This window comes from Cryptomeria japonica, chromosome 3 (assembly GCF_030272615.1).
Source record: "Cryptomeria japonica chromosome 3, Sugi_1.0, whole genome shotgun sequence".
Taxonomy (NCBI): Eukaryota; Viridiplantae; Streptophyta; class Pinopsida; order Cupressales; family Cupressaceae; genus Cryptomeria; species Cryptomeria japonica.
In genome coordinates this window covers 719,914,567-719,926,616 of record NC_081407.1, presented here as the reverse complement: position 1 = coordinate 719,926,616, position 12,050 = coordinate 719,914,567, and the positions used below count along the sequence as shown (strand labels likewise).

Here is a 12,050-nt window from a genome sequence, read left to right as displayed (position 1 = left end):
TCCAATGTTGCTCCACTTTGACACGATCTTGGTCTCCACTTCTTCGGTCTTCTGATCTTCTTTCATGAGAGCCGAGCGACTGGTGGATGCTCCCGCCTTTGGGGTCGCCATACCTACACAACATTTCATTATAAGAAATAGATTTTGCAATAAATAACGTAAATAAGAGAGATAAATTTTAGGAAACCTCATGATAAGTCTCTAGAGTTATCATTTCCTAAAATACAACGATTGAGCTAAGAGAAATCACACCTCAAAATTTCAAAATTTGAAATATGACGATGAATGAATAAAACAATAATAATAAATCGCCATACCTCGATAGAGAGCTAACTCTAGAATGCAAAAACAAAATTTGCCTAGGCAAAATTGAGGTATAAAGTAATCTTCAATATGATCTCCTCAAAATTGACTTCGCCACCTCTGGAGAGAATGTGATCTTCAATTATCGCCTTGGACGTGGTCTCAAATGGATCTTCAAGTTCGCATAAACAAATCTCCAAGTCCTTAGCAAATTCGCCTCAATGTATCCTCAAGTTCGCATAAACAAATCTCCAAGTCCTTAGCAAATTCGCCTCAATGTATCCTCAAGTTCGCACCACCTTTGGTCTTCAACGCAATTCGCACTCTATACTTGATGATATACTTCGCATCACTTTTGGTTTGGATAAAGCGCCACCCTTTGGATCGAAGCGCCACCTTTGGATGAATGAAACTCGCACCACCTTGGATAATATTCGCACTATCTTTGAACACACTTAACACTTTCCTTCGTCTTCCTTAATTCGCATGTAGAGAGGTAAAATAATGATGTAGAAATGATAGTTTTTACCCCCCTTATATATAGCGCGTTCATCCTTCACCCCTTTGGCCGACTTGGAGATAAAAACACTTTTAAAAAATAATTTTAAATGATTTGCAATAAAATAAGAAGGCCGACCTCCTTAAATGAGCGCTTGAAATCGATTTTTTATTAATTAAATAATTAATTATTAATGCCTTGCGTTTTTTAAATTGAGAATTTCGATTTTTAATAAAGGCAAAATAATTAATAAATATTTAACGCCATATTAAATGCCAATTTAAAAAATGGATTTTCAATTTTTAATCGATTTAGCATTTAAGGAAATTTAAATTTGTTTACTTGGCGCCAAAAATATGAAAATAAAGGGACGTACCTCATCGCTCTGGTCCCTTGGAGAGGGACAGGAGCGATTCACCATCTTTGGCATGATTCTTGCGTTTTCAACGTTCAACTCCTTCATCTCCATGTTGATTTTGCGATGTTTGTTGGGTCCTTCAAATTTGAATTTCATTCCTGTGCGAGCAAGTGCATCTCATGACCATTATCGCCCTGGTCCCTTGGAGAGGGACAGGAGCGATTCTAAGGTTTTTGCTTGAAATTCTCCATTTTGGTACGATCCTTCCCTTGTATCATCTTCCAGATGCCATTTAAAACCTTGTGCGTCCTTGTCTTAACGTGATTTTCAAAGAATGTCATGTGTTTTGCCTAACATCGCCCTTGTCCCTTGGAGAGGGACAGGAGCGATCTCCATGTCTTCACGTTCATCTTGTATCTTTGACCTTCGTACCTCCATTGTAAGGCGAATAATATCATTGCTTGTGTCCTTTGCGCTTATTCTATTTGTCTTCATTATGTGTTTGGACGCATTAAAGGGACCATCGCCCTTGTCCCTTGGAGAGGGACAGGAGCGATCCATTATTTCTCCTTGATCTTGGCGACTTCTAAACTTCGATCTCCTTTGCAATGTCCTTCAAACGTCGTCCTTCGCACTTCCTAACCTCGCTTCGCCTTGATCTTTGAAGGAACGTGAGTGTTTTGATAGTATCGCCTTGGTCCTTGTCCAAAGGACAGGAGCGATATGGGGCTTTTACACTATTAGGCGATGTTTGGACGTTCAAAACCCTTGCGAATTATCTTCAAACGATGCCTTGGACCATATGCAATCTTAGGACGTCTTGACTTAGCTTGAACTTGAAACAAACAAGGAATCCAAAGCAAATCGCCCTGGTCCCTTGGAGAGGGACAGGAGCGATATGATCCCTAGGTCCATTTTGGTGATTATTTAACGTTCGAAACTCTTGTTTATCATCTTGTTGTCATACCATGGACCCTCCAGAACATTGCGACATATTGTCCTTACGTAAATTTTGCCTGAAATGGCTAATACATCTAACATCGCCCTGGTCCCTTCCTGAGGGACAGGAGCGAAGTTCATCATTGCGAGCTTGTTCTTGTTTTTACCAACTTGCAATTATCTTCATTGCGTGAAATGACGTCCTTTAAGTCCTCTTGGTAGCTTAATATTTGCTTGTCCTTTGAAATCGATGCCTTAATGGAAATATCGCTCTGGTCCCTTGGAGAGGGACAGGAGCGAACTTGCTCTTGTGGCCTTCATTTCACTTTGTCACCTTCCAAATTTATATTCAATGGATTTGTCATGCTCTACTCCATTCATCCATGCCCTGACATCATCTGCGACCTTGCAAGAAAAGCAATTATATCAAAAAATCGCTCTGGTCCCTTCCTGAGGGACAGGAGCGAACTAGGCATTTAACACTGTTATGGACGTCCCAAAAATCTTCAAATTATATTCAATGCGTTCATCTCATGTTTTCCCTTGCTTTTGAACGTAAACTTGCCTTGACCCTTGTCTGGATTTTGCAAAATGAAGGAAATCGCTCTGGTCCTTGGGAGAGGGACGAGAGCTACAAGGTACCTCGCCCTGGTCCCTTGGAGAGGGACAGGAGCGATTTGGTCAATATAGGTCATTCTCCTTCGTTTTTGCATCTCAAATTATATTCATTTGGCAAAGTATCTTCCTTCGGACGTCCTCAAATCATTAAGTTTTCGAAATCTTGCAAGGACAAGGCGAAATTTGAATTGTAGCTCCGGTCCTTCACTGAGGGACAGGAGCGATTTTCCTCCTGGAGGCATTTCTGTGCTCGTAAAAATCTTCAATTTATATTCAATGAAAGATCTCGTCGTTCTCCATCACTTCAAACGTAAAACTTGTCTGGACTCTGCAGGGATGATGAGATATTTGAAAATGAGCTCCCGTCCTTCACTGAGGGACAGGAGCGATTTTGCTCCTACAGGCCAAAATAACAAGATTTTTCACATTTTAACACTTCACGAGGCGAAAACAAATCAATTCCAATGCCCAGGATCAAAATTCAAAAAAGTCAAAATTTGGTCAAAATATTCAATCAGACAAAAATTCACATTGACGGTCAACACTTAGACAAATTTAAGCTCTGCATGAACATTCCAATTGAAAATTAGACCATTTTGGCGAAATCATTGCATTCAAAATTTGCATTCTAGGAAAGGAAGCTCAAAAGCTCTCAAAAAACAACTGGATTTTGGCTTGAAAAGGCAAAATTTAAAACCCTAAGGCTTGGCCCTAAATCCAGACAACTAACTAACTAACAAAACCCTAAAAACGAAAGCGAAAACGAGCGAAAAACAAGCAAAAAGAGGGGGTCCCCATTTGCGATGGGGCGATGTGTGAAATGGTCACAACAGGTCTCCATTCAGGTTTAGTGTTGCGTCGCCATCGTGAAGACCCAAATGCGGTCGAAATTGCAAGTGTCGCAATTTTAGGACGCTACAGGGAGTACTCATAACTTCATGAACAATAAGTTGACAACATAATTGAACTGTTCTATTTACACAACCCCACAATTTAGGTCTATGAATTATAGATGGAAGTATAGTTTTCTGTTTGTGGAAAGGTCACAATATTAAACTCACCATGGAAGACATCATTTTAGTAGACCATTATGACACTCCTTCATTGTAGGGTCATTCAACCAAGTGATCCCTACTGGTTTACTTCACGAAGTGATACAAATTTACAATTAACCATTGCAAGCATATGTTGTGTCAGTTGATGTGTGTTGAATGGTTTTAAATTTATTCTGAATATGTTGTGCATTATGTGGAAGTTTATGATTTCATCGTGCATTCTAATTGCTATTATCAAAGGTGAGATACAATCATACACAATGTTTTAAGACTAGAGCTATTCTAAAAACTATAACAAACAGTAATGATTTTAGTATAAATTATTATATAATAAATTTGTATTAATACATGTATTTTCATTAGCCTTAAGTGATGGCCCTAAAATGAAGAGAGTTCTATGATAGAAATGTTCCCCTTTATGTTGATATTTGGGTTGTACCATCAATCTGGGGCTGATGAATTGTTGCTCTGACTTTGTATAGGTGATATTTGGTTTGTTGGGCTGTAGTCAACTTGGTATAAGTGGGAAGAATATGAAAGGTTCCCTTCATTTGTCTCTAGATTAAGCACGATGGAGTGGTTATAGTTTCTTATTTGTTTTCAGCAAGAGTTGTATTGTTGAGTAATTTATATTTGGTTTATGATGTTTTGGAAAAATTGCTATTGACCTATTCTGAGTTTTCCATGTAAATCCATGCTAATAAACACTAAGTACATTAGAAGGGTCAGCCTATGTTCATTGGCAATCTTTTAGGTTTCTTTCATCATGCTCTCTTGCATTACTAGGAATAGTCTCTAAAGTATTTTGAGTGGGCTTCTTGCCATCCAATTTTCCTTGTAAAGATGCTTTGCATAGTGGATTCAATTAATTTGTTTGAAAAGAAGCAGCTTGAGTTCAGTATGGTAAAGGACAAAATATATAACTGACTTCAAACTGTTAGGATTAATGATAGTCCCAAAGATACTGAGAGGGGGGGTGAATCAGTATCTAACCGGTTGGATAAATATTTAAACTTATTAAGAACTTTGCATCCCAAAACAGTGTACCGGTAAATAAGAATTAATGCAGTAAACAAGAACAATAAAGACAGCATAGAAAACACACCATAACACAAGATGTTTAACGAGGAAACCCGGTGTGGGAAAAACCTCGGTGGGATTTGTGACCCACAATATTCACTCACTGACCAATGAATATATATATTACTGACAATGAGAGGCCTACACATGCAGGAAGGCCAACTGCCTAGAGCACACTGCTCATTAAGAGTCACACTGACTACAAAAGTGGATTATAAAATCCAATACAATGTACTGCTTCAAAATAGCATCAACTATGCCAGGTTCAGTACCAGTTTAAGCTCATTCCATTACCAAAACCTTCGCTGTCAACTATATCACAATATCATCCTCTATCTCTTTCTTACTTGCAAAATGACCTATAAGATCTCATACATATATATGAGTCTTTTACAATATGCCATGTCGGCTTTACAAAAGATAATTACATTTAAATCCAATAAACAAAAGTTTATTCCCTGTCAGCTGGGGTGCCGGTATGCATTGTTGCCGCTGCCGGTGTATGTAGATGTCTATTGCCGGTGTTGGTAACTGCTGGTGTCTTACCAGTTGGTTGCCAGTTGGTTGCCATCAATGACAACACCGACTATTCTCATAAGAGTGTAGAATGCCAACAATCTCCCCCTTTGGCATTGATGACAACACTCATGAGAAAAATTCAAAAACTGTTCCAAAAACCGAAGTCCAAAAAAGTTACCAAAAAGATGTGCTCCCCCTGAGCAGATGATCTCCTCTGATTAATCATTTTTCTCTGTCCACTACTCCCCCTTTGACATCAATGACAAAGGTTGTCAAAAATTGTCAAATGAGTGTAAAAATGTCACCTCAAAGTTTTTAACCGGTTGGTTACAATCTGGAATATATCTGCCCAAACCAAATTTAGAGACTACATGAATTTGTTGTTGTCGTTCAGGGTTGCCTCAGTCTGTTGAATCGTGCCGGTGAGATGATGCATGTGCTCTTCCGATGATCTTTCTCCTTGAAGTAATGCCTTAGAGATTTCATTTCTTAGAGAGATAAGATTGTCCAACTTAGGACCAAGTTTATACTTAAGTTATCTGGCATTAGCCTTAATCCTTGCCTTCTCTTTCTCAAATTTCTCCAATTTCTCCTCAAAACCTGCTATTTCCTGCTCAATAATTGATATAGGTTTGGATGAACCAATTATGTTATCAGCCATGTCATCTATTTCTTTCTGTATTCTATTGATCTCCTTTTCTATGTCCTTTGTCAAAAGATGTGGTTTGCATGTTTCTCTGTACAACTCTTTGTATTCCAAAATTGTAGTGTTCAGTGCCGGTAATAGTGTATTCATGTGTTCTGTACACTTCTTTATTGTGTCCTCAAAGAATTTATCCTTCTCCTTTTCAACTTTCTCTTTGAAGGTGTCCTCATTCACCTTATCAACCGTTATTACATTGTCAGTAATGAATTTGGACTATGTGTCCAATTTACCTAAAGAATCCTTTATATGATCTATGTTACATTTTGGTGCAATCAATTTAAGAATTGGTATAGTGTCATCAATTGCCTTGTAGGCCAATGCATTATAGTCTGTTATCTTCTTGATTGAATCCAGGAGTACCTCTGTTACATTAGTAGGTTTGAATTCACTTGATGAAGTGCCGGATGTCTGACTTATTACCTTAATTACCTCTGTGCTTCCAACATTTGTAACCACTTTGCTTGTGTTATCCTCCGGTGGATCAGTCTGAGTTTGTATTTCAACCAGTAAAGGTTTGTCTGATTGTTTAGGTATCTCAGTGATTGCCGGTTCCTCTGCTTCAATATGTACCTCTGCCTCTGTAGGTTTCTCTGTATGCTCAACTGTCGGTGTCTCAGTCTCAATAGGTTTCTTTATGCCAACATCTATACCTTCAGTATTCTTCCCAGTATCCAATGGTTGCTCTGTTTGTAATGATTGTTCTAATTGCTCTGTTGGGATCTCAACCTCAACAATTTCTACCGGTTTTTCAGCAATGTTGCCACTGTCGACATTGTCATGCTTAACCTCTGCAGTGTCCTTATCCACAACAATATTCACTTCTTGAGTATCCACATTCATGGTGAATAGTATTTCAGATTCAGGATTAGTGTCATCATGCGTGATACCTTCACTGTCAGTAACCGGTGGATCAACAGTATGTACCGGTGCAGTATCCAAAGGTGGTGGCAAATTATCAGTTATCTTGATGTTCGGTATTCCACCAACTTTACCTTTCCCCTTGTCCTTATTCTTCTGATATACCTTGAATGTTTTCTTTCGCCGGTTCATTTCATCTTGTTTTTCCTTTTCCACAAAAAAGATATCCCATTTATCAGCAGTCTCCTTTTCAATCTCATTTACTCTACCTGCCATCAAACTTACTTGCCGGTGACCACTAGCAAAAACGGATCTGTTAGCCTCACAAATCAGGTCATCAATTTCCTCTTTTGAGTTAATCGGATGTACAGCTAGAAGTTTTCAACTTTCAGTTTCTTATCCAATTCCATCATTGCAATCTTCTTTGCATCCAATCTTCTATTTAGTTCATTAGGTAAGTCATCCACTACTTCAATTCAAACTTTCTTGTATATATCCAGATTTAAAATTATACTATTTTCAATGCTTTCCTTATCTGAATCTTTGAATGTGTTATACAATTTACTCACATTAGCCAAATTGCCATCATCAGTTATTTCATTTAGCAAATTATCTAATGAGGGTATGATCGGTTCTGTTTCTTCTTGGGAGTTAGTTTCTTAGCTGGTTGCCTTACTGCCTGTTGTTTCTTCCTCAAGGTCCTTGTTCTTTTGGGTGGAGGAGAGGGTACCGGTGAAGGTTTTCTCTTCCTCTCAACTCTTTTGAATTCAGCTGGTATCTCACTGTCAGAAGATGTGCCAACCGGTGAGATGCGTGCCTCCGGTTGCAGTCCTTCCAGCTCACTAGCCGATATACCAGTAATGTGCATAACATTTTCTTTGATTTCCTTTACCTTCTTTGATGCATCCCTAATATACTTTTCTCTTTTCTTCCTTTGCTTCATTGTTTTCACACCACTCTCAATAGTTTCAGCACTATCAAAAACTTGTTCTGTTGGTTCTCTTGGTGCATTTAACAAAGATTTTGCATATGTCTCAATAATGTTGAGATCTACCTCATAGCCCATTTCAGTTACCCATACAGTCCTAGGAAGTACAACTTCCATCCATGTCTCGTCCTTTTTGATTACAAAACATATTTCTTTGTCATATTTGTCCACTACACTCTGCAGTAGTCTTTCTCTAGTTTTCATTTTGGCTTGAAAAGCTTTAAAGTATTCAGTTATATTGTTGTCTTTTGCAGTTCCCATGCCGGTAAAAGCTTCCTGTAATTGTTTTCCTACCGGTATGTCATATCCAAAATCTTTTGGTCCTATACTGAGAATTTCCTTAGTGAAATACAGCATTAAGCATACTAAAAGATTACCAAAGTGAAATGCCCCTTTCTTATCTCCTTTGATCTTTTTCAAATTATCAATGAGTTCATCTTTCAGCCACTCACACACATCAATCATTGCATTGTTGTTGACCATTTCATAATCACTATTAATGCAAAGACTAGAAACTGAATTGAGTCTGTTTGCATGTGTAGTCTTGTAACCAAGTATCATACTTATGAATCTCACATTGATGTCTTTGATGTCATTCACTCTTAGTGATCTACTATTTGATGTTGCTCCAGTTAGGGTCATTACTTTTTTGTTAGGAACTTTCTTTGTTTTATCTGGTCTGCTGCCGGTTGAGGGTAAACCTGTTACTGCCCTAATTGCTTGCCGGGTAAATTTGCAGACAAAATCCAACCATAGAAATTCTCCATGTGCTCTACTTAGGACAATTCTCACTACTTCTTCCAGAAATTCAATGATATTCAATATCTCGACAAAACTTAAAGTCTCCACAATCTTGTGTTCAGGTTTGATAGTGCCATTTTCATCACAAATTACGGTTCTAAACATTTTCAACAATTCCTCAGAACCTAATTCTTCAATGTTGCAATGAATATAAATCCTAGGGTCTTCAACATAAGCTACACCTTTAGGAATTTTTGAAAAAGCACCTATAGAATCATCTTGCTTAGCAACTTCAGGAATTATCTTAAACACGGGCTTAGGGTGTTTTACATTTTCCACGATAGTAGGGTTCACAATAAATTCGGGAGCAGAAGAAGAAGCCATTTGAAAAAATACCTTTAGCTGCCTGACAATATCTGAATGCTTGAAAGAAATTGCTTCACACCTTCGCCTTGAATGCCTTAGCTCTTTTTCGCGCTCTCTGCTGATTTTGAATGCTCGGTGAGTAAAAAATGAGGGAAATCCGATGATTTATAATGACTTTTCTCTCAACAACAGCATTAAATGCTCGCCGGTTAAGTGAAAACTTAACACATCTGCCGGTAAAGAAGAAATCTATCTTCTCACCATCAACCGAGGGTAATCTGCATGATATTCAATTTGCTGCAATACCCCCAAAGGGTTACTTTTCAGTTGGATGAAGAATCTCCTGCCGGTGGAGTAGTACTCTGTTCTACCGGTGAAGAAATAGTCTCATCAACATTGTGATCTGTCTTCCTAATCCATTGTTTTGAAAATTCTTGCTTTACCTCATCTACCTTTTCTTTACCTTTCAAACTGGATCCTTTATTATTTGTCGGTGAAGTCTTGCTTCTACAGAATTTTGCAATATGTCCAATCTTGTTACAAGCATAACAAGTCACATTATTCCTCTGAATAACTTTTCCATGTCCTATGCCGGTTTGCGTTCTGCATTGATTAGATAAGTGTCCATATCTTCCACAAACATAACATTTCACATTCATTATGCAGTTTTCTGAATTATGACCAACTTTGTTGCATTTGGAACATTGACCAGTGGGTGCATTAATGTTCTGATTGTTTCTAAATCTACATTGATTTGCTTTATGACCATATTTGTTGCAATTGAAACATTTGCCATTAAACTTTTAAGCATTAGGTTGTCTTACCGGTTTACTGTGATCATGATTGTTTGCAGTACCGAAACTTTCTCCAACCTCAAATCCAAGTCCATTAGTATCTCCATTTGGTTTTTGACTTTTCAGCATGTCATCAAGTTCCTCTAAACTTTTCTTGAATTTCTCTTTGTGTTGATTTGCAGTAGCCAACTCATTTTCTAGAAGTCCCTTTTGTCTCAAAAGTTCAGTTTTACCATGTTGCATGTGAATCAGATCTGTCTTCAACATATCATTTTCATGACTGAGTCTTAGATTTTCATTTCCAGCATCATTGAGTCTCCTAGTCAAGTCATCTTCATTCTTCTTTCTGTCTTCAATGTCTTTACAAAACCTCATAGTCATATCTTGCATTTCATTCTTCATAGTACTGTTTCCTTGTCTGAACTTGTTCACAAGTTCATTAAGAGTTTCCTTTTCATCATTATCATTCTGCATCTTCTCATGAAGTTCTTTTATTTTATTTCGAGCTATAGTAACATTCTCCTGAAGTCCTTGAATGAATTCCTGTGCAGTCCTCAGATCATCTTCAAGTTTGATATTCTTCAACTTCTCTACATCATAATCTACAAGAGCTCCTTCCAATTGTTTTCTTAAGTTCTCCATCTGTACCAGTGTCAGAATCTTCCTCAAGCTGTTAGGCTTTTGAAAATAGAGGACCAAGCTTTGATACCAATTGTTAGGATTAATGACAGTCCCAAAGATACTAAGAGGGGGGGGGGGGGTGAATCAGTATCTAACCGGTTAGATAAATATTTAAACTTATTAAGAACTTTGCATCCCAAAACAGTGTACTGGTAAATAAGAATTAATGCAGTAAGCAAGAACAATAAAGACAACATAGAAAACACACCATAACATAAGATGTTTAACGAGGAAACCAGGTGTGGGAAAGACCTCAGTGGGATTTGTGACCCACAATATTCACTCACTGGCCAATGAATAAATATTACTTACAATGAGGGGCCTGCACATGCAGGAAGGCCAATTGCCTAGAGCACACTGCTCAATAAGAGTCACATTGACTACAAAAGTGGATTATGAAATCTAATACAATGTACTCCTTCAAAATAGCATCAACTATGCCAGGTTTAGTACCGGTTTAAGCTCATTCCATTACCAAAACCTTCGCTGTCAACTATATCACAATATCATCCTCTATCTCTTTCTTACTTGCAAAATGACCTATAAGATCTTATATATATATATATATATGAGTCTTTTACAATATGCCATGTTGGCTTTACAAAAGATAATTACATTTAAATACAATAAACAAAAGTTTATTCCCTGTCGGCTGGGGTGCCGGTATGCATTGTTGCCGCTGCCGGTGAAGTGTCTGCGGGTGTATGTAGATGTCTATTGCCGATGCCGGTAATTGCCGGTGTCTTACTAGATGAATACCAGTTGGTTGCCAGTTGGTTGCCATCAATGACAACACCAACTATTCTCATAAGAGTGTAGAATGCCAATACAAACAAGACCCTCAAGGACATAAGTGGCATGGGTCTGCTAATTGCATCTATTCATTGTTAACAAAAATTCCTTTGGTTCTGAGGAATCTATATCTCAAGGAAGTTTTGTGTGTTCATCTTTAGAGTGAGGATATAACAGTATTTTTTTAGCATTGCGTACAATTCAGAACTGTATACATGCATTTATATCTCAAAAGCTTATCTTACTAATCAGTAACTGGTTGTTTATGTGCAAATTCTTACAGTTTGGTCTGGATCACACCTTGACAACTGGTGTCATCAGGTAATAATGTATGCTTTTTTTTCGTTTTTGGTATTTAAGAATTTTTATGCATCTTGTTTCATCTGTGTGTATTGGGATTTTCAGTTTCTTAAGTTTACATTTCCATGTGATAAATTATCAGAATAGAATGCCTCCTGATATTTTTGGCTTAGTCTAAGAATAGTAAAAGACTGGGTTATATCTGAAATTGTTTCAACTTTTAAGTAAATCTGGTACATATATCTTTTTTCAGTGGACTTCGGAGGGAGATTAGTTCGGCTGCAACTGGTCGTCCCATACAAGATGTAATTCAAACAGATGCTGCTATAAACCCTGGGAATAGTGGAGGTCCATTGCTTGATAGCTCAGGAAGTTTGATTGGTATAAATACTGCTATATACTCTCCATCAGGAGCATCATCTGGTGTGGGCTTTTCAATTCCAGTAGATACTG

The 12,050-nt window shown here is 37.8% G+C and overlaps 1 protein-coding gene across 2 annotated transcripts in view; it reads left to right on the top strand.

Moving 5' to 3' along the window:
• Positions 1 to 12,050, top strand: part of LOC131064329 (protease Do-like 1, chloroplastic) — a 165,182-nt gene that overhangs the window by 78,196 nt on the left and 74,936 nt on the right. For both annotated transcript variants that reach the window (XM_057998438.2, XM_057998437.2), the window contains 2 exons: positions 11,581 to 11,618; positions 11,851 to 12,049. In XM_057998438.2, coding sequence (XP_057854421.2) covers positions 11,581 to 11,618; positions 11,851 to 12,049 — 237 coding nt within the window. The remainder of the gene's footprint in view (positions 1 to 11,580; positions 11,619 to 11,850; position 12,050) is intronic.